At 36.7% G+C, this 22,289-nt stretch overlaps 2 protein-coding genes across 2 annotated transcripts in view; one reads left to right on the top strand and one right to left on the bottom strand.

Annotated features, from left to right (window-relative positions):
- The window catches only part of LOC107600438 (heparan-sulfate 6-O-sulfotransferase 3-like), a 72,869-nt gene extending 67,892 nt beyond the window's left edge, over positions 1–4,977 (bottom strand). The window contains exon 1 of the mRNA XM_016292330.1: positions 4,374–4,977. Within this exon, the coding sequence (XP_016147816.1) occupies positions 4,374–4,954 (581 nt within the window). The 5' untranslated portion in view covers positions 4,955–4,977. The remainder of the gene's footprint in view (positions 1–4,373) is intronic.
- Positions 4,953–22,289, top strand: part of LOC107600415 (UDP-glucose:glycoprotein glucosyltransferase 2-like) — a 39,792-nt gene continuing 22,455 nt past the window's right edge. Inside the window, exons 1-21 of the mRNA XM_016292310.1 lie at positions 4,953–5,030; positions 5,214–5,221; positions 11,186–11,268; positions 11,403–11,533; positions 11,747–11,859; positions 11,981–12,158; positions 12,280–12,376; positions 13,025–13,097; positions 13,229–13,329; positions 15,180–15,279; positions 15,738–15,798; positions 16,063–16,154; positions 16,305–16,458; positions 19,385–19,504; positions 19,696–19,781; positions 20,145–20,280; positions 20,546–20,677; positions 20,980–21,144; positions 21,312–21,435; positions 21,626–21,724; positions 21,995–22,089. Of these exons, the coding sequence (XP_016147796.1) occupies positions 4,953–5,030; positions 5,214–5,221; positions 11,186–11,268; positions 11,403–11,533; positions 11,747–11,859; positions 11,981–12,158; positions 12,280–12,376; positions 13,025–13,097; positions 13,229–13,329; positions 15,180–15,279; positions 15,738–15,798; positions 16,063–16,154; positions 16,305–16,458; positions 19,385–19,504; positions 19,696–19,781; positions 20,145–20,280; positions 20,546–20,677; positions 20,980–21,144; positions 21,312–21,435; positions 21,626–21,724; positions 21,995–22,089 (2,226 nt within the window). The remainder of the gene's footprint in view (positions 5,031–5,213; positions 5,222–11,185; positions 11,269–11,402; positions 11,534–11,746; positions 11,860–11,980; positions 12,159–12,279; positions 12,377–13,024; positions 13,098–13,228; positions 13,330–15,179; positions 15,280–15,737; positions 15,799–16,062; positions 16,155–16,304; positions 16,459–19,384; positions 19,505–19,695; positions 19,782–20,144; positions 20,281–20,545; positions 20,678–20,979; positions 21,145–21,311; positions 21,436–21,625; positions 21,725–21,994; positions 22,090–22,289) is intronic.

The following is a 22,289-nucleotide window of genomic DNA, read 5'->3' as shown; positions in this document are numbered from 1 at the left end:
TGAGGGGGAACGGAGGACCTTGGCTGTTCGAAGCACTGAATGCTTGGCCTTCCGTAAGAACAATGGGAGATTTTTCTAGGTCTCATTACATTAGTGTGAAAACCCTAACCACAGAAGCCATGAAAACTTAACACACATTCAGGCAGTTTTAATATTGATGAGTTGATGTGTTAATAGATAATGTGACTTTGTTTCACCATATGCAGTAGACCAATTTAGCAAAAATAAAAAAAAGTTTCATCATATTTAATTAATTCAATGAAGACTTCATTTCCCAAAATGGAAGGCCAATTCAATTCAAACTCGCATTCATGAATTGAAAGGAAGCTAATTCTAGATTGTGCAAAATTCTGCTACAGACACGAATGATATGCTATTACTTTTCAAATCAATTGGAATTATGGTTTTGCCTCGCGACCAATAAAACTAACAAAAAATAACAATACAGTGAGGGTCATATCTACGGATCATACGTATGGAATCGCAAAATGCCAAAATGCACAATCTCTCTCTCCATAATGTGCACTGAAACTTTGTAAAATGCCTTTTGACCTTTCCAGTAAGCAACAACACCATGAAATTAATGGTGGGCAGAAAAACAGAACACCGTTTCAATGCTTTTGTGTTCCTAATTATGGACTGGCTGTCTTGGTGTTTTTTGTTTTTAACTGCAATCTAAGAGACTGTTTCTGTAAATATGTGCGGATCGTTTGCGGTGCCTTTAATCTCAGAACTTGTGTGCAGTTGACTTAGTTAATTGCATCTCATTTCAGCAGATTGCACATTCGTGACTGCCCAAAAACTCCATTTGGTTATAATGCCAGGGGACTTGGCAAATTTAATTAGTGCTAAAATAAAAAGAGGCAGAGAGAGGTCCTGAAGAGAGGCAGAGCTATGAAAGAACGAGAAAGGAAGGTGAAAAGAACGAGTCAGGGTTTTTTCCAAATCAAGGGGTTTTATCATCTGAACAACATAATTTAAATTGATGTGATGCCTATGGGTATACAATACGTGAGGACTGCATCCAAATAAAACCCTGTCGGGTCTGAAATTCATCTTAATTGTGCTGTTATATGGTTGGTCAGTTTTCATAAGATTAGCATCTTTAATTAAAAACAACTGAAATACCTTTCACAACCCATTTTACTTGCGCAATAGGTCGTATTTCTGAGTGAAATAGAACATTTAATGTGGAAAAAGTTGGTACAGATCCCTGTGACCAGCTATGAACACGTCATGCCACGACCAGCGAGGACCATAATGCAGACGTTAACAAGGAGCACAGTTGTTGTGCTTATGGCTACTGATAAGCTAAACTGGTTAAACTAAACTAAAAACAACAGCTCTGCCTTCACGTTTTGAATTGTCTCTCTAATTGAGTTTCCATAACAGATTCTGTTATTTTCCTGTTTTATTATGGTGAAGCTCCTTTGAAACAATTTTGACTTGACAATAAATGTGACTTGACTTGACTTGATTTTATTCATGGGATTTGATTGACTCTTGAAAAGTAGACATTACATATTATTTAGAATAACTTGCACCAATGCATCGTGTACAATAAGCCCAGTAATGTGCATTTAAAAAAGTGGTCAATTTTGTTTTAAACTTGCTTAGCAATATTCTCTAACTGTTGATTTGTTTTGACAGGTTTGACCTGCAAGAGAAATGCCTGACCGAAACAACTCAGAATGAGAGACACAAGAAGAGAAGCCTCTCTCCCTGAAGAGATCACTTCAACTCTCCCTTCCCATCGACTCTAACAGTGTCTGTTGATCTGCTGTGACATGGCTGACCTTTCCAGGTCCTGTGATGTGCCCGCACTGTTCTGTGCCAGGCTAAAAAGGCTAAACCATTCCTGAGAAACCTCGCTGCCACATTACCAGCCCACCATCGGCGAGAACTACTTCTGCATGCTCATTGCTCACAATAAAAAAAAAACATCTCACAGTCCTTTTGCGCTACTGCACTAATCTGTATTATTAGATTATGGAATACTGTGAGATTTCAAGTGGCCTTTAAACACAAGAAAAAATAAGAATCGTATGTCCGTGTAAAGCCTCCTCCATGCACAGAGTGATCCATCTTAACAGAAATAAACAGAGCTGAGTATCAGGATAAAATTTTCATACAGTCACCACATGCAGTTCAGAGAGCAAAAGCGCCTGTTGTCAGAAGAGATTTATTTGTGTCTTCTGGTGTATCTTTAGAGAAGCAATGCGAGGCAGCATTTTGAAAGCACAGAGAGAGCGAGAGATGGATTTATGTTTCATTTGGTCTTCGGTTCTCTGTCGCATAAAGACTGCGAACTTCCAGAATGAGCCAGCTGATTCTGCAGAGATGAATCATATAACTCTGGTCTTGCAGTTTTGGGGTACGAGTGTGAATGTCTCTTAAATAAATGTGTCCTCTCTGAAACGTCCTTAAAGGTAGCAAGCACTTCCTCACATTCAGTATTATTCAGTATTAATATCTTCTTTCATTACAATACATTGAACGATGTAAAAAAATATGCAGGCCGAGCAATTAATAAACTTGATCCATTTGCTTGCAACTGTTAAAATGAGTGATCACCAAAACTGAGTTTTTCATGATAACAGAACACAACAGATCCAGTTGTGTCAAAAATAATTCATGGACTAACATTAGATCAGCAAGTAGCCGAGGATGGCGACAAAGCTATTTTATATGATATTTATGAGAACAGCATTCACTGTTCGCAGGCACTAAAAACACATGTCTTTTATTCGCAGGCACTTATAAAAGTGAAAGTCTGCATATTTTCACCATATTAAGCCATCATTGTACTTAGTAAACAACTAAAATAACTTTTTAATGGCTTGCTTGTCTATACTGGCACTGTCAGATTTATAGATGGGAATGCTTGATGGCTCGGCTAGGCTTTATGATACCTCATTTAAAGTTCATTACAACGCAGCCTCTCAGTCATTTAAACGGGAATATAGATTCTGAGAAAGAGAGCTGTGGTCACAGATACTGTAGAAAATAGCATTTAGGCATGACATTTAGTCATTTTGACAGGTTATTTCTTTGTTGTGCATTTTCATGTGTTTGCCATAAACCATGTAGGGTGATAAGTTAATAATATCACTGTCACATTAATAATATCACTGAATGACACAGAGAGGCCATAAGCAATGAAAACCCCCAATTATACTGTCTTTTCTGACAGGGTAAATATAACTATTTAAAATTGTATGTGAAGTAGATCAATCTTTACAGGTAGAGAAGACTAATGATGGACTAAAATACCTTCTAAACAGTGAAAAAAGCATTACAGATAGGAGTAATGGCATAATAGATGACTCAGAATCTAGAAAACTAAAAGGAACTTGGATTTAGTAAAGGCACCAAAGAATTCATAATGCACAGATCTCTTTTGGAGACACTGCATTCCACATCACAGGATGGAGTGATTGATTGGCTTCTGTGGTTAAAATCATTTCTCATTCAACTGGTCCAGAATTAGCAACATATCAGTACAATGTGGCAGAGGAAATATATTACCTTTAAGTTCAACTTTAAGTATTTCGTTTCAGGGGTGCAAAAGTGGTTAGCACAAATTTTGGCTTAGCTTGTATGTGAATGCTCCAAATGAACTCAGACCCCATTAAATCGAACTGGACTGAGATCTCTGAAGGAGGTCTGAGTGCATAATGAACACAAAACTTTATTATTTCACACTAATAGTCACTAATAATACTTATAATCTTAGAAGTAAAATAAGACCTCTTTACAACATGGACAAAAAAAGTAATGCCTGATTCTACTTTTTAAGTACAGGGACACTGAGTGTAAACAGAACTGGTTTCACTTTTTAGGACTATACTTAAAGAGGTGTTAGTGCACTCTATCCTCACTACATTGCTCAAGGGCGGTAAAAGTGAAGAATTATAATTTAATATATTACTATAGTAGCCTACACTGTAAAAAAAAATTCGATTAAAAGATTATTGGAGTACCTTTTACAAAAATATGAAAAAACTATTCGTCTATTCCAGTCAAAATGTCACGTTTAATATAATGAACCAATGCCGTTTCATTTTGAAATTTGCTAACAATTTCTGAGTGAAAATTGTGTATGATTTTTTTTATATTCAATATTTTTAAATAGTAGCCTAATGATGATGATGATGATGATGATGATTATCATTATTATTATTAATGAGATCTGAGCCCACTTTTCTAAGAGTGTGAAAGCAATTTTGCTCTTCTTAAAGGGGTCTGAGTGGACTCGTGTGTGAAAACACCCTCAGACTACATTTTACACTTCATCATTACCTTCATTAGAAGCAACAGAGCGGCAAATGAATTCTCCAAATTAGTTTATGAGAGAGAGGGAGGCGCGTTACCTCTTGCGCTTTGGAGACTGCTTTTTGTCCATAATCACAGGCACGCAGCTGGTCAGTTCAGTCCAGTCTGCGTGCAAACCGCAACTCCAACCCGTGGAGAACCTAGAGAAGAGCCAGGACTCCTGCTTTCCCGGCCGGTGGCACGTGCATTTCTTCTGTCCCGCTTTGCAGTCGCACGGCTGCTCCAAGCGAATATTCCTGACCAGGTGCCTGCCAAAGGTGGTCCCGCCTGTCTTCTGAATGTGCAGAAACACAATCACATCATCTCCCTTGATGTTGAAATCGACATCGCGTGTCAGATCGCGCTCTGTTAAGTTGAATTTAGATGCACATTTAGGTGGGCTGTCTTCCTCCGGGTCCTGCTCATCGGTGATCGAGTCAGGAGTGGCTGGGGGACCGATCCTAACGAGTTTGTCTCCTGTCCTGAAATGGCAAGCCTGGCCGCCTGCCGGACAAATATACTGGTACCCAATCATAACAAAAAGAACGGCTAAAATTGGGATGAAAATCCATTTATTGGGTTTATCATTCATTTTATCATTCAACACAAGGAAATTCTTCATGCAGTTAGTGTGAATCATGATCTCCTCTCCAAGTCTTCTTCCAGGACGTTCGTGTGGGATCCAGCCCAAAACACCCATGCCACATGTTGATATGGTAAAAAGTGTGACATCCAAGTCTTCGCATCAAACTCGCTCTCTCATAAAGTTGTAAAAAAAAAAAAAGTGCAAGATACCAAACAAAATACATGCATATAACCAAATGCTGTTCAAGAACCGAACATCGTGGTAATATAAAGAGTAAGTCTTCAAAATACTAACGTCTGCTGCATGTGTGCAGATGAACGGGTTTGAAGTGGCTCGCTGGTCGGTTTTATTTTGCGGAGACTGTGTTCTCCATCCATCCCGCGACACGCATCAGCGGGATGATGCGAATGATGTCAAATGAGACGCGAGCGCTGTCGCACCGGTATAGCACGAGCTCTTTCGTAGCACGCAAACAATTCCATCTGCACCTGGTCCCAGTCCAGTCCTCTGCTAGATTGCGCAATAAAGTGTCGCCACTTCTGAGAGAATACACTCTCTGCTATCATTTTCTTCACAGTTCTTTGCACTGTGCAATCTTTGTGCCATATCACTTCGTGGATAATCCTAATAATAACATGATTTGGAGTCAATCCTAATTGGTCGAGAAGCCTGTAGAATCAAAGAGATACATTTGGCTAATTTTAAATTCTGGAAATTCGTTTAGGATTTATTTATTTAGGCTATTTATTTATTTATTTTTCCCCACAAACGATTTTATGCTGCTCATTTTATGTTCGACCTCAGTATAAACTAGCCTACATATAGCATATAGCCCATATTTACATATTGTCGCATTTAATTTGCGGAATTCTTTGTGTTTATTAGTGCCAGGCAATAAACTTCTCTGCATGTTCATGTAAGTCTGTAACTGTCCAATTAGATTTTAGTCCTACATCTTTGCAGACTAATGTAATATTTCAAATAATTTTGTAAATGATTGATGCAATAGGCGGTTTGTATATTACATGTGGGTTTATCCATTTAGCCTACTTCAGCTTTTGCCAGCTATGTCTCTACCATACAGTAGGCCCACGGTCCATATTCACTCTTCTCCTATGCAGCGCCCCCTTTGAGTGCGACCAGAGTACGAGCTGCATGGTTCTATTAAAGGCACAATATGTAAGATTTTTTTATTAAAATATCCAAAAACCACTAGAACAGTGTTATATATTTTGCTGACTTGTGTACTTACATTATCCCAAATGTTTCGAAGAATGTTAAAATCCAGAGAAATAAGCAATTTTAACTAGTGACACGGACCGTGTCCATTGTGTCATTGCGTCGCCTGCCAATGGCGTCATAACCCCTCGATTTCCGGTTTTGATTTGTAGAAACCATTGGTTAACAACCTTTTTGAAGTTGCTAAATACTTCATTCATAAATGCAGGTTTCTGAAAACCATCCATCCATCCTTTCCTCACTTTTCTAATGAAGTTAAAATGTTTGCTTCTCTTGATGCCCTTTCAAATGAAAAAGCTACTACAGTTGGCAGTTTCTTCAGTGAGCTAAGTGCCCTATAACTCCTTGCTACCTCTTGTAAGAACTTACTTTTCTATAAATGCTTTTATTATTATTTTTAACTTTATTTTAATTAATTAATTTAATTTGTATTATTATTTATTTATTTATTTATATTACTTTTTTGTTCTTCATTGCCCTTCATGATTGTACATTTAATGTAAAACGTCACTGTTACATATTGTAATTACAACTATGTCTGCCTTTGAGAATTGTTCATATTGTTTGTTCAATTCCTATTTTGTATGTACATTTGTTTATTTGCTAATAATAAAAACATGGAAACACCAAAGACAGTTTAATATGCTATGCATTTTCTTAGACAGGCGACGACGGCACAGAGTAGCATTATAACAGAACGTTCAAATGTATCTAGTATGATAAAACAGCGCTGCTTACTTCCACTGCTTTCTGGAAGGAGCGGAAGCGGTCGACTGTGGCATAATAAAAGCTCCGCTGCTTTCGAGCCATATGTCACGCTCGTGCAGCGGCCTTGTTTTGCTTCGACGGCTTTCAGCAACATAAAAATACAGCTATATCCATTATGTTAATCTAAAATATCAGTCACAATCTCTTCAATATAAATGTTAACAATATTAAACAAACTCATTCAATTATGTATACATATATGTAACCTACATGTATATTTCACTTTTATCAGCAACCCCAAATTGTATATTGCATAAAACAAATAAAATTAATCATATAAACATATTAAATCCCCTCTAAAAAATTATTTAGATTTTTTTTCCCTTAATTGCTCCTACTTACAAACAGGGGCGGATTTAGTGATTTGGGGCCCCAGGCAAAATACAGGAATGGGGCCCTATACAATTTCACACATTTACAACCTTGAGGTTCCTTTCACTGTTGCTCGCTGCTGCACGACCGTGCCACATAGTTGTGTCTAATCTTTTAGATTTTTCATGTACATGTTATAAATAAAGGATTTCTTTAATGTTGTAAATCCTTTGTTCACATTTAAACAGGTTATAATAGTATTAGAGTAGGCTGGAGGTGGTGCGTTGGGGTAATTTTCACTGTGCAATTGTCAACACAACGCAAGGCTGTCTAATTCTAAACTTTAAAATATACATTTATTTTTATTTATTTTAATTGTACATTTAAATTAAACTGAAGGAAATTATAAATGTACATGCTTAAGGATTATTTCAACCAAACATGAAGTGTGCCTGTGTGGAAAGTGACTGTGCATGGTCCTTCTTGGGTCTTTCATAAAAACGAGTCAGCGCCATTTAAACAAAATAAAATAGGCCCTATATAATATGCACTGTTGCTTAGTATTAAAATTATAGCTTCAGATGCATTAAAATTATAGCTTCACCTTTCCCGCGGCATCAGGAAGGCAAAAAGTCAGTACTCCAGGATAGCCCATCATTTCAGCGACAGCAGAGACACTCGGAGCCTGTGGCAGGGGATACAGACCATTACGGACTACAAGCCCCCACCACGCACCTGTGACAGCACCATCTCTCTGCTGAACGAATTTAATCAAAAACATATCTAATTAATTGAATTCATAAAAACAACTTAATTTATTAACTTGTATACAATAATAGGGCCCTATGAAATTTTTTATTTTATTTACTTCTTTTTTAGAAATTCTGTGTTGTGTATTTTCATTTTTCTGGTAATCAAATGAAGGCGAAAACATGAATCTATCTTTTATTCCAATGAAAATTATACAAACCCTTTAATTTTTGTACATTCAAAATGCTACACAACAGAAATGTACTGTGTAACGAGCAATGTCACGGAATTCGTCAAATATTGAATGAATAAATCAAATGCAATTCAGTGCACTTCAATCAAACCGCGATAAGGACTAGTGTATGTGAATATTAAATGGCAAAAACACTATTTAGCTACTACAGACGACAACCGCGAGCGTTGCGCGTGCTTAAATAGCAAACTAGCAAACGAAACACGCGTCTGCGCCGTTCATTCCGTCACATTCCGCGTTACACAGTAAACTCCGTTTTTATGAATAGATTCCGTCCCCATTTTCTACATCGCCCTACTTTTGCTAAGAAGCACGTTCAATGCGGACGCACAGACGGCTGTCGTGGTAACGAACACCAAAGCAACCACTTGTGCGTCCGCACTGAACGCGCATCTCGCATATAAAAAGCATTTTAGGGGGCCCTTGGCTTTTGGGGGCCCAAGGCGGTCGCCTACCTTTGCCTAATGGTTAAGTCCGCCTCTGCTTACAAAACAAATAGGCTATATCTTTAAAATAAGAGCCAAATGTGTGATTTGTTTTAACAGAAATGAATGGGATGTATTTTGTAGCTACAATTTTTGTATTTTATATTGTTGTGTTGTTTGTCTCAATAATCAGTCTGTATCGTTGTTATCTCAACTTTATTAACACACTCTCAACTACACGATCGCTCTCTTAACTCTCGCGATCCTCTCTCGTTCCCACCCCTTTATTCTCGCGATACCACTACACTACATATATCAATATGTTATATTAAATGAATCAAACTGGGGAAACCCGCTGTGTAGGCCTATTGATATCATCAACATGAACTCCACATGCATGCAGGAGCTGCCGTTGTTTCCTACTGCATCAATTACATTAGTTGTCCATGAAAATGCCTGAACAACGTAGGCAACTCCTGCGTACAACTTCTAAAATATGTTAATGTTGTAAGATATTTCTGTGCCATTAATAAGCTAAACTTTATTTCAAATACTCGGCCTACAACTCACTAAAATGTTGTAGCTTTTTACTAAAGCGGAAACAATGTATCGCTTTCCCGTGTGTGGAATGGGAATAAAGATGTAGGACCCCTCAATGGCGGCGTCCTGTGAAACCAATACAGCGGCTCAGCGTCCGATGATTTAGGTGTGTTTTTAAAACATATGCATAGTCTGTATCACAGAGTCAGTTCGCGGTTTATTTCTGTTGAATAATATGTTGTTGTTGCTCCTGAAAGAAATGCTAATAGGGGTTGAAAAGTTTGTGCTACACGTCTTTTATCCCTTTTCCCATCTAATTTTTTCTTCATTCATTAGAATGACCAATCACTGCCATAGTCTGTTTCATTCGATTTGTATAAAGTGTATGAAACTGACAGTGATGCTCATGTCTGTAAAAGAACGAAAAAATATAACAATTATTATGTATTAGCTAATCGACACATAACGTTACATTGTAGCTACGTGGCGTTTTACTGGACAGATGAATCTTGTCTTACCGATTCTTCGCAATAACTTTAATGAAAAAAAAATTAACATTTCCCATTTTTGCTCCGGTGAATATGGAAGTCATCTTCTTTTCTATGGAAGACATTTATGTCTATATTGTCACGTTATTGTTCTGGAATAAGATATGCTGCTTTAACTAGTTACCATTTCTTAGTTGTTCACAATTTAATCATATTTTCGTGCAGTCCTACAGTGTGATACAGTGCAAATATCTCATGTGGACTCTAAATAAATGTGAAATTATAGAAAATGTAGACATATTAATTATCCAAGAATTAGTTTAATTTTAAAAAGATGAAGTATTGCCTTTCATATGTCTTATGGCAGCAGATTTGTATTTGCTGCCTCAATAGCCTTGAATTTGTTGATATCTATCAATCAATAGAGAGAGAGAGAGAGTATATACACACACACACACAGTTGTGGTCAAAATTTTACATACACTTTGCAGTATCTGCAAAATATTAATGATCATACAAAATGCATGTTATTTTTTATTTAGTACTGACCTCACATAAAAGACGTTTATATATGAAGACTTCAAATGCAAATGTCTCTAAGTGCCGTCTGAAATTTTCTTCTAAAATTAGAATTTTTATCAGGCTCCTGTGTTTCTGTTCAGTTATTTCACTTTAATGGCTACATAAATTACCTATTCATTGCCAATAAACTGAAATTATTGAACCCAACCTTAGGAGCCTGATAAAAATGCACATTTTAGAAGAACATTTTAGATGGCACTTAGAGGCTTTTGCATTGAAGTCTTCATATAGTCCACATGAGAAAATTGTTGAATTTATAAAAATGACCCCGTTCAAATGTTTACATAAGCTTGATTCTTAATACTGTGTTGTTACCTGGATGACCCAAAACCTTTTTTTTTTTTTTTTTTGTGATGACTATATGATTTTGAGATCCATCTTTTTAAAATAAGGACAACTGAGGGACTCATAAGCAACTATTCAAACTATTCAAATGCATCAAAGGTTCAAACGCATCATGTTTCCTTCTGGAGCATTAGTGACCATTTGAACCTTTTGTAATTGTTGCGTATGAGTCCCTCAGTTGTCCTTATTTTAAAAAGATGGATCTCAAAATCATAGTTATTTTTGGAAAGGGTTCAAATACACAAAAGATGCTGGAAGGGACTCAACTATAACAAAACCAAAAAAAAAAACAGCTATGGATCTTCCAGGTAACAACACAGTATTAAGAATCAAGCGTATGTAAACATTTGAACGGGGTCATTTTTATGAATTCAACTATTATTTTCTCTTGTGGACTATATGTAAACATCTTTTATGTGAAATATCTTATTCAGGTCAGTACTAAATAAAAATAACATGCATATTGTATGATCCCTCTTATTTTGGTAAAATATATATATATTTTTTTTTTACTGTTTGTACACATTACTGTTTCATGTTTGTCTTATGTATATCTATTGTTTTTAAATCAATTTTTCCACAGTGAGTTCATCAGAGAGGATGATGAAGAGAAGTTCTGGAAGTTTGTCGATACTGTGAAGGAGTTAACTGTTTACAAATATGGAGGTAAAGGCTGACATTTCATTTTCTCTGCTGTGATTCCTAATTCAGTGAGTGGTTGGAATGTAAGATTGTGTTTTGTTAAACTACAAGTGAATTGGAAAATATACAGATACAGATGTTTACTTCCCTGACTTTAGAATCTGTCCGGTCGTATTATAACCTGATCATCAAGAAGGCTGGACAGTTTTTGACAGATCTTCAGGTCAACCTGCTGAAGCTGTCTTTGTCTCTCAGGGCTTACTCACCGGCTGTGCATGCTTTCCAACAAGTGAGAACTTTTCTGTAGATCATAATAATGATTCATACAAAAACAAATGCTTGACACTTCTGGTTTTCCTAGAGTATACCATCAATAACATATGTAAAATATATTTTATTTTTAAATCTGAAGCTTTTTAAAATATTGGTCTATTTGAAATGGCTGTTACTATGTGGTTTACCTCATAGACAGTATTGTTAACCGTTTAATCTCGTTCTACAGATAGCAAGAGATGAACCTCCTCCTGATGGCTGTGTTGCCTTCGTGGTTGTTCACGGTCAAAATGCCTGCAGCACCAAGGATATGAAGAAGCTCTTGAAGACTGCAGCAGGCAGGTAACACTAACCAACAGTATATTGTATTCAAAGATATTTAGAGGTCACTTTTGTCCATACATGGTTTTGTGTCAAAATCAATTGGTTTCTCATAACATTTTATTTTATGTGTCCTATGCAGGCCAAGACCTTACCTATACAAGTCTGACCATCAGTACCCCGGAGTCAATGGAACAGACCTGCCTGTAGCTGTTCTTTATGCTGAAATCGGCACCAAGGACTTCAACACTTTTCATAAGGTTCTGTCAGAGAGAGCACAGGAAGGCAAACTCATCTATGTGCTACGACACTTTGTGTCTGTGAGTATTAGCAGTGTAATTTCACCACGATTTAATGTTTTATATAGTTTATGAATTTATTAAAGTATGTTCCATATATTAATAAATAGTCATTGCCCCACACACTGATTTCTTACCACAGGAGCCAAAAAATGAAAAGATGCTGCTGTCTGGATATGGTGTTGAACTGGCAATTAAAAGCACTGAGTACAAAGCTGTTGATGACACACAAGTTAAAGGTATCATTATATAATGTCAAATTGCATTTTGTGTAACAGAAGTGTCTAAGAAATAAATGACGGTACTCAAAAACTGTTTTATTGCAATAGTCAGTGTTAGGAAATATGCTTTAAATTATGAGTAGCTGGACAAACTACACTACCCTTCAAATGTTTGAGGTCAGTAAGATTTTTTGAAAGAAATTAATATACTTTTATTCAGCAAGGACACATTCAATTAATCAAAAGTGACTGTAAAGACTTTTGCATTGTTACAAAATATTAGCATTTCATATACAGTAAATGCTGTTCTTTTGAACTTTCTATCCAACAAATAATCCTGAAAAGGATCCAGTTTTCACAATTTTAAGCAGCACAACTGTTAACATTGATAATTTAAAGAAATTGTTATTGAGCACCAAATCAGCATATTAGAATGGTTTTTGATTTGATCAAATAAATAGAGCCTTAGTAAGTATAAAGACATCTTTGAAATACAATAAAAAATTGTACAAACCCCAGACTTTTGAATGGTAGTGTAGTTTCAAAGTAGTTAAACTACAGAATTAGTAGTAGAGAAACTACTTATTGGGAAAATAAATTGACTTTAAACAGAAGTAGCTAATGGTAATGAAAAATTAATTAAAACTGTCCTGAATTTGTTTACAGAATCCAAATCGGTCACTACTGATAATGTGGATGAAAATGAGGAAGTCCAAGGATTTCTTTTTGGGAAATTAAAGTAAGCACTCTGATTTTGTTTTCTTTCTTAAACCATTTATATCTATCCATACAGTAGATCAAAATGAATAATGTATTTTATACATTACTGTATGTGAAACAGTGTCTCACTGTGTCCTTTTTCACCTACAGAAAGTCTCACCCAGAGCTTCAGGAGGAACTTGGAGAGCTGAGGAAACATCTACTGGAGAGCACCAATGACATGACTCCTCTCAAAGTGTGGGAGCTCCAAGGTGGGCAGGCTGCAGTTATTGATGGTCCTCTCTTATGGTGTTCTGGACTCGGTGCTGCATCACCCAGTGAGATTAAACCGATCCTCATGGTTCCTGGAGAATTCAATTAATCAAAAGTGACTGTAAAGACTTTTGCATTGTTACAAAATATTAGCATTTCATATACAGTAAATGCTGTTCTTTTGAACTTTCTATCCAACAAATAATCCTGAAAAGGATCCAGTTTTCACCATTTTAAGCAGCACAACTGTTAACATTGATAATTTAAAGAAATTGTTATTGAGCACCAAATCAGCATATTAGAATGGTTTTTGATTTGATCAAATAAATAGAGCCTTAGTAAGTATAAAGACATCTTTGAAATACAATTAAAAAAAAAATGCAAACCCCAGACTTTTGAATGGTAGTGTAGTTTCAAAGTAGTTAAACTACAGAATTAGTAGTAGAGAAACTACTTATTGGGAAAATAAATTGACTTTAAACAGAAGTAGCTAATGGTAATGAAAAATTAATTAAAACTGTCCTGAATTTGTTTACAGAATCCAAATCGGTCACTACTGATAATGTGGATGAAAATGAGGAAGTCCAAGGATTTCTTTTTGGGAAATTAAAGTAAGCACTCTGATTTTGTTTTCTTTCTTAAACCATTTATATCTATCCATACAGTAGATCAAAATGAATAATGTATTTTATACATTACTGTATGTGAAACAGTGTCTCACTGTGTCCTTTTTCACCTACAGAAAGTCTCACCCAGAGCTTCAGGAGGAACTTGGAGAGCTGAGGAAACATCTACTGGAGAGCACCAATGACATGACTCCTCTCAAAGTGTGGGAGCTCCAAGGTGGGCAGGCTGCAGTTATTGATGGTCCTCTCTTATGGTGTTCTGGACTCGGTGCTGCATCACCCAGTGAGATTAAACCGATCCTCATGGTTCCTGGAGAGAACTGTCCACTTGATGAATTGGGAAGCAGTGGAAAGGTTGAAGTTTGTACCCTTTGCTTGCTGCAGCGATCTGTTCTATTCCTGTTCAGACTTCTGAACAGATGCTCATGTTCACAGCCAAGTTCAATTTTGCACTGTGAGACCTGGATAAATAAGAGCCGTTTTAGTTTTGTGCTGATAGATAAATGAAGCAATTTATTTTACTTGACGTGAAGGGCTCTCATGATGGTTATCATGATGGTTATTGAAACCATTTTATTTTTGTAATAACTTTGTGGAATTGTGTGAGGTAATAACTTTGATGTGGAATTTTTTAACCTTTCCTGTTCCAAACCTGTATGATGTTCTTTCTTTCTTGGAATATGGAAAAAAAAATTGAAGTCACTGTTTTTCATACCATAACAATGTATCCTAATTATTGTAATTATTATAATAATGAAGCTCAGTCATCCAGTTTCATTCACAAATCAAGAATTGCTGCTTTTAACATGAATGCATTAAGGAGAACTAGGACAGATGTCCAAGTTTTCTGTATATATGACTTAAAATTTTATATGTTCATCACAAAAACTGTTGTATGGTTTAAAATAGAGTCATATGGAATATTTGTATGATATTTTTATGATGCCTTTGCATCATGAAGCCTGAAAGTTTGTCCCCATTCAGTGTAATCGCATAGAAGAGAACAACCATAGATTCTTCAAAATTATCTTGTGTGTGTGTGTGTGTGTGTGTGTGTAAGTAAATCATGACAATGTTGAAGTCAACCATTCGTTTAATAGCAAAATTTTTGATTTATATTTGAATTATGAATAGTTTTAACAATCTTTCATTGCAGGCATTATTCACAGATTATTAGCTCTTTTAAAAAATATTTTGAAATGCCTTCTCTGTCTTCCCAATAGACCTCAGTTTCCAGGCGGCATCTCGGATCATGACTGTGCCAAAGTTTGATTCTCTCAAACTGATGCAAGAGCTTAGCCAAAATTTCCCCAGCAGAGCCAGGTACAAAGTCTGAAATTCAGTCTTGCTTTCTCTGAGAGAATCCTTAACTTAACTCTCAATCAGAACTCAAAAAGAAGAAAGGAAAGATATCCTTAAGTCCAGTAATTAAAAAAATAATAATTTAAACATATCAAAGAAACTTGTTAACAGGAATATCTGTACCAGTTATTTTTGTAGAATATTCCACTATGCATTTTTGCATGTATAACAGCACAGAATGCATGCATATGCATTGTCTAGGTCATTTTTAATGTGTGACTGACTGCTGCTCAAGACAGCTTTATGTGCAGTGTTCAGGATTTGCTGAGTCAGAGTTACTGTGGTTTACAGTTTGTCAGCATAGCCGACATGGCGTCTAATAGAGAACAGGTTTTCTGAGATTAAAATTAGTTTTTATGACTGTTCTGGGATGCTGGCGAGAGCTAGTACTGACTGTACATGTTTTACTGTCCCCACAGATCACTGACAAGAGTGGCCGTAAACCAAGACATGAAGAAAGAAATAGAAGACAATCAAAAGGCAAGGTTTTATCAACAACTTTTCTGATGAGTACTGTAAAAAAAAAAAGTTTCAAGTACAGCCATGTGGGCCAGGATTTTTCGGATTTATTTTTAGAAAATTAATTGTGTCTGTACTCAGTTTGATGGGTACTCTGGAGTGTCTTGAGAGTCTCAGATGATGAATCCAATACAAAAAAAATTATGTTTCAGCAAATCATGTTCATACTGAATGATGTGAAGTTCATAAAGTGATGGTGTAGCTGACGGGGTCTTTACTTTTCAGAGGTTGAGTGAGTCGATGGGGATCCATCCTGGAGATGCCAGTCTGTTCATTAATGGAATACATGTTGACCTGGACCTTCATAACCCTTTCAGGTATCATCCCAGCTCAAGATCCTCCTACCAACTGGTTTCTGTCTAATGTTTAAAAATGAAGTGTGTAATTGGCAACACTAACGTTTCTCAACATGTTTTATATGTGTTAATCACATACTGTACATTTGTTCATTCTCAACTACTCTGTAGCATCCTGGACATTCTCAGAACCGAGGCTAAGATTCTCGAAGGTCTTCATAACCTTGGCATCAAAGGAAGCAGCATTAGTAAGTTCCTGCATTTACCATCATCAGCCACTTTAGAGGACAGCTACGCTCTGGACATCCGCCACACATCCATTATGGTAAGATGCTAATTATTTAAGTGTGGTTGTAGAGCTCAAAATTTAAGTTCTGGATGTAAAATGCTATTCCAAGTCCAAGTATTCCAAGTATTTATTTTAATGATTAATGTATAATATAGTGGTGAAAATTTAGATTCTTTCAAGCGATTTGTTGATTTACAGTTCGTTCACCAAAATGATTCGTTCACCGATTCGTTCAGTGACCATTTCTTCATATTACATAAATATGCCAGCAGGTGGCGAAAAAGAGTGTCTTATGTGTTATGTCTTAAAGGGATCCTATTATGCTCTTTTATAAAGTCTTGATTTTGTTTTGGGGGTGTACTAGAACAGGCTCTCATACTAGGTGGTTTGAAAAACACATTATTTTTCACATATTTTACATTATTACAACACCTCTCTCCCCAGTCTGGCATGAACTGCTCGAATAGTTCCTGTATCAAATGAAGGTCCGCCTTCTGAAATACGAAATGTGCTGTGATTGGTTAGCTGGGCCAGTGTGTTTTGTGATTGGCTCCACTTGGCACCTGGTTGGGAAATGTCATGCCCCTTACCATAGCCGCTTGCCAGCTTCAGTGTAAATATTGCGTCAAAATCAAGTCAATTTGAGTGCGATTTAAACCCGGATGATTGTAACCGCTCTAAGTTCGTCTGCCTTGGGAAAGCTAGCGTGTCTCCGACTTAGAGGTAACACTCGTTGCCTTCTCTAGTGCAGCTCAACCAGGTCTCATCCCATTCATCGGTATTTGTGATATCACAAATCCCGGAAAATATGCGTTGTAGTCCAAACGAGTCGTTTGTTGTAGTTTTTGAAAAGTGATTTCTGTTAAATCAAATATCTCCTTTTGAAGTGGACTTTGAGCTTTGTAACTTTGCAGGTCTTTTTTATGCTCAAACTGCAACATTACAGACTAACTAAAATTTTTAAAGTGAAAAAGCATAATAGGACCCCTTTAAGTCAAGGAGCGTATTTACTTGTTACAAAAAACTGATTTGGCTTTATTAAAATTTGTGCATAATCTACTCATTAAATAAATAAAGTCTAAATAAGTTGTTCAGATGACCAAAGCACAAAATTTTCTTGCATAATTAAAGGGGTCATATGATGCGATTTCAAGTTTTCCTTTCTCTGTGGAGTGTTACAAGCTGTTCGTGAATAGATAAGATCCCTAAAGTTGCAAAGACTAAAGTCTCAAACCCAAAGAGATATTCTTTATAAAAGTTAAGATTCGTCCACGCCCTCCTAAAACGCCTCGTTTAAACACGCCCCCCCCACCACATGTCTATGTGTGGGAAGATTTGCATAACGCCGCCCAAATGTTCACGCAAAGAAAGAAGGCGTAACTTTACTTTTGCTGCCACCGCCGCCATGTTGTGAAGACGCTGTGTGTTTCGTTGTGAAAGTGAAAATACTTTGTCTGGCCTTCCAAAAGAGGATACGACTAGAAATCAGTGGTTAAGTTGTATTTACAACACTGTTCAAGAACAGTTCAACCCAAATATTCAGATATGTGCAGCGCATTTTATGGAGGACTGCTTCCTGATCCTGGTAGAGTAGACTACAATGCCGGCTGTTCTGACTCACAGACTGTAAGTACGTTTTCATATTTAAAGAATTTGCCACTGACGATTCAAATGCGAGTTTTAAGCAGTGTAGAGTAGCGCTTGTTGTTTGTCATTTCTCCGATCACAAATGCAGACATGGTTTTATGTTTACGCAGCGCAACGCAACGCGTAAAAAGACAGTATAAATCATTATAATCCGTAATTATGTCCCCACTGGATGCAACAAATGCCTAGTTTATAATGGGGTTTAATGTTTTTGTCTTGTCGCTCCGGCCGGACAGGGCAACATTTCTGTCTCACGCTTGAGGTATTCGTCCAATCACAACGCACTGGATAGCTGGCCAATCAGAGCACACCTCGCTTTTTACAACGATGATGCGTTTCAGAAAGGTGGGGCATAGATGAGAAACAATAATGTACAGTATGTGGAAAATAATGTGTTTTTTGAATCTTAAACCACACATTTCATTACACCAAATACACAAAATAATGTTCTTTTTAGCAACATCATATGACCCCTTTAACATTTTAATTGTTTGGTCAGACATTTACACATTCATAAATCGGGGGTTAAACGTGGAGTTATGTTCTGTATGCTAAATATGAATATATAAACAAGAGTATGTGCACAGTACCTATAACTGCGCTTTGCATCCACTTTCTGCTGATCGAGATTGACATGCTAAATGGCCTACTGACCCGGTACACTCTCATTCATTTAGTTCACGAACGAGATATGTACCAGTTCATTCAATTCGTTCATGAACGACATGTACCAGTTCGGTCATTTCATTCACGAACGAGAAGATCTCTCGATCTCGTTCAGGCTCAAATGAAACTCGTTCAGTGAAGGGCATATTCGTTCACTACATTCAACAAATCACATGCTCCGTCATGTCACATCTCATACTCGAAGGCTATTGGCTCGAGGTTTAGTCATTCTTTGACAGGATGAAACAGTTCACAGAGCTACCCGGTTCACCGAGCTGCGCATGCGCTGCTATGGAGGGAGGGATTTCAGTGAACGACAAATATGAGTCAATGGATTACATGAACGAGAACGATTCGTTCACCTAAAAGATTCGTTCAAAAAGAATGATTCTTTCACGAAAACGTAACATCACTAGTATAATAGAACCTTGTAAGACTTACCTGCCATGAGCTTGTTGGATGATCAGTTTCAACTTTGAATCAAATGTCATGATTTATTTTATTTTATTTCATTGTATCTCATTTTGGCTAATGTTGAAATTAAATGTAAAAAATACTTCTGGAACCCAAGCTGCAGAAAAAAATGGGTGTTCACTGTTCACATAAAGGCTTTCACAATTTAACACATCTGTTGCTGTCTGGTTTCTAGTGGGTTAATGATATTGAGAAGGACTCCATGTATCGTCATTGGCCCTCAAGTCTCCAGGAGCTCCTCAGAGCAACATTTCCTGGAGTTATTCGACAAATACGCCGTAACTTCTATAACCTGGTGAGTCAACTTGCCTGTGAGAGTTGATTATAGTCTAAGATGAAATCTAGCTGTGTGCGCAGGTTTATGCAGGGATGTTTATCCCCTGATGTCCTCCTTTTTTAGCACTGCTGCACCTATTTTGTGTGAATTTGTTCATTCTTATTCTAATTTGTGAAAGAATGAAAAATGGTTTTGTTTGTTGTTTGCAGGTTCTGTTTCTTGACCCAGTACAAGAGGAGAGCATTGAGCTGGTGAAATTAGCAGAACTCTTTTACAAACATAACATTCCTCTCAGGTATGTGCACTCCACAATAGCTTTTAATACATTTTACTTGAGCCTTAACATTTTTTCATTTCTAAACTGTATAACGGACCTTTGTCACAGTAAATTCCTTGCATAGCTTTATAACACTTAATGTTTTCTTACTTCTTATGTATCATTTCAACTCAAATAAATATTTCATGTCCGTTTTTATCTGTTTGGTAAGTAACTGTGGAATAGGCGGCTGATGTTATGCCTTCCTTAACATTCAACAAATTAACCTCATTGTGTTATCATGAGCCCTTCGGTTCTGTTCAGATTTATTTGTTGATAATTTTATTGTTGGTGAGATTTTATGCCAGATTTGTTATGCATTTATGTTTCTGTGTCTCTTAGGATTGGGTTTGTGCTGGTTGTCAGTGCAGATGATAAAGTGGATGGATATTTGGATGCAGGTGTTGCTGTCTTTAGACTGTTAAACTACATCTCAGAGGAGTATGACGAAGCACAGGCTTTTACGTCCATGGTGTCAGTGAGTGTCTTTGTGTTTGCTGTGACTCTCTTTTAAATCAAAATGACTTTTATGTTACTTTAGGGTTCTCCTTCACATTAAGTGTGATATTTGAAAGCTTGGTTCATATCGCGTGCTACAACAGATATTTTCAGTTATAATGTACACTTTTTTTTTTGTTCAAGACATACATTTTATGGACAAGGAAGGAGGGATATCCAGAGACTAATGTACTAATTTGGTCATTTCATTCTAGTGAGATTTTCCTTTTTTTTGTGACATGCAGATATTTAACAGGGTAGAAGTTGGGGAGTCTCTCTCTGTGGATACAGTAACTGCATATCTGAAAAAGAAATTTCCAAAAGCAAATGCTGCCAGAATTCTTGGAATGGACTCGAGCTATGATGACAACAGAAAGGTAATGCTATTAAACAGTGTTATGTGCTTCATAACAAAGAAAAATAGGCAGTTAAAACTGCTATATTTACTTTTCCTCTTGAAATTTCCAAGTTTAATGTGCAGAGAATTATATACAAAATATTTTCAGTGCACATTGCATTTTTATAATTGAAATACAATTTAAAAAATGGCAAATTACAGATGTTTTTCATAGCATTGGTAAATATAAACCACTGCTTGTTGAACATTCCTAGGCAAACATGGACATAAGATTTAATTTGGATGATTAAAATGAATGTTTAATATGATGTGTTTTTTCAGGCCGGAGGAGGGTTTTACAGAAAGAGTGGTTTAGGTGCTTTACCAGTAGGTCTGTTCAATGGTGTTCCACTCAGTAGTGAGGAGATGGACCCAGAAGAACTGGAGACGGCTCTTCTGCAGAAAATCATGGAAACTACCAACTTCTTCCAGAGAGCTGTCTTTATGGTGTGGTACCTTATATTTGGCTTCATATCTCTTACTGTTTTTCTTCAAGTTCATTGGTTTTTATCACGCATTCATCTGGTACAATGGCCATCCTGACGTGATGTGTTGAGTGTAATCCTTTAATCTGGTTGGTTAGCAAGTTTTAAGGCGTTTCCTGTCATATCCAGGGTCAGATCACTGAAAGTGTCGATGTGGTGGACTTCCTAATGGAGCAGGCCAATGTAGTCCCCCGTATCAACCCTCTCATTCTGAGCTCTGAGAGGCGATATCTGGATTTCACTTCCTCACCAGGTAGCCCTTTAATGACCCCACCTGACCCGAACCAGTGCCAATATTAATCTGTCATCTCACCATATCATTGTCACTGTAACAATCACACGATCTCCGCAATCTCCATCACAATAATTTCACCATCATCAATGTTTTTTGCAATGTTCCTTATTAACTGCCTTAATAATTTCTGTTATAATTGAATAAATAGTTGCTGATGACTGGGATGACACAACTGTGTTCTCATACTTGGACTCCAGAGACAAAACGGCAGTTGTCTCTAAGAGAATTAAGTATTTCATCAGAGATGGTGAGTCATGTCTTTTTCATATATATTTTGTGGGGGGTTTTATATTTTATGTTTTTTAGTAGCTGCCATCAATGACGTGTTTGACAATGCACTGCCAGTACTGCTAGTATAGCATCATAATTAACATTACATTGTTGGTTTAATAGTGTTACTTTCAATAATTTAATATGCATTACATGTAGACGTCTTAGCTCAAAACCTATCCAAACTGTGTTTTTGTAAAGAGCATTATTCTCAAGTAATGTTTTTTTTTTTTTACTTCTCCTGTAGAAGAGGAGGTGTTGTATGGAGGGACCGTGTGGATTGTAGCAAATATTGAACAGCCCTCTGGAAGGCAGTTGCTCCGGAATGCCTTGAAACATATGGTAAACTACTGCAGTTTTTATTTCCAATTAGTTGTGTCCACAGGAATGGCATCTTCAGAGAGCAGAGGCACACATGCATTTTAGTAATTAATCTGAGAGTAATTAATCTTTGAAAGCATTCTTCTGGTGTTTGGACAAAATCCAAAGTTAATGATCCAATTGATATATACACAAAGTACAATGCAGATTTTATATATATA

This window comes from Sinocyclocheilus grahami, unplaced genomic scaffold (assembly GCF_001515645.1).
Source record: "Sinocyclocheilus grahami isolate Dianchi unplaced genomic scaffold, SAMN03320097.WGS_v1.1 scaffold283.1, whole genome shotgun sequence".
NCBI lineage: Eukaryota > Metazoa > Chordata > Actinopteri > Cypriniformes > Cyprinidae > Sinocyclocheilus > Sinocyclocheilus grahami.
Note: the sequence above shows the minus strand (reverse complement) of the source record. Positions and strands in the feature narration are given on the sequence as shown.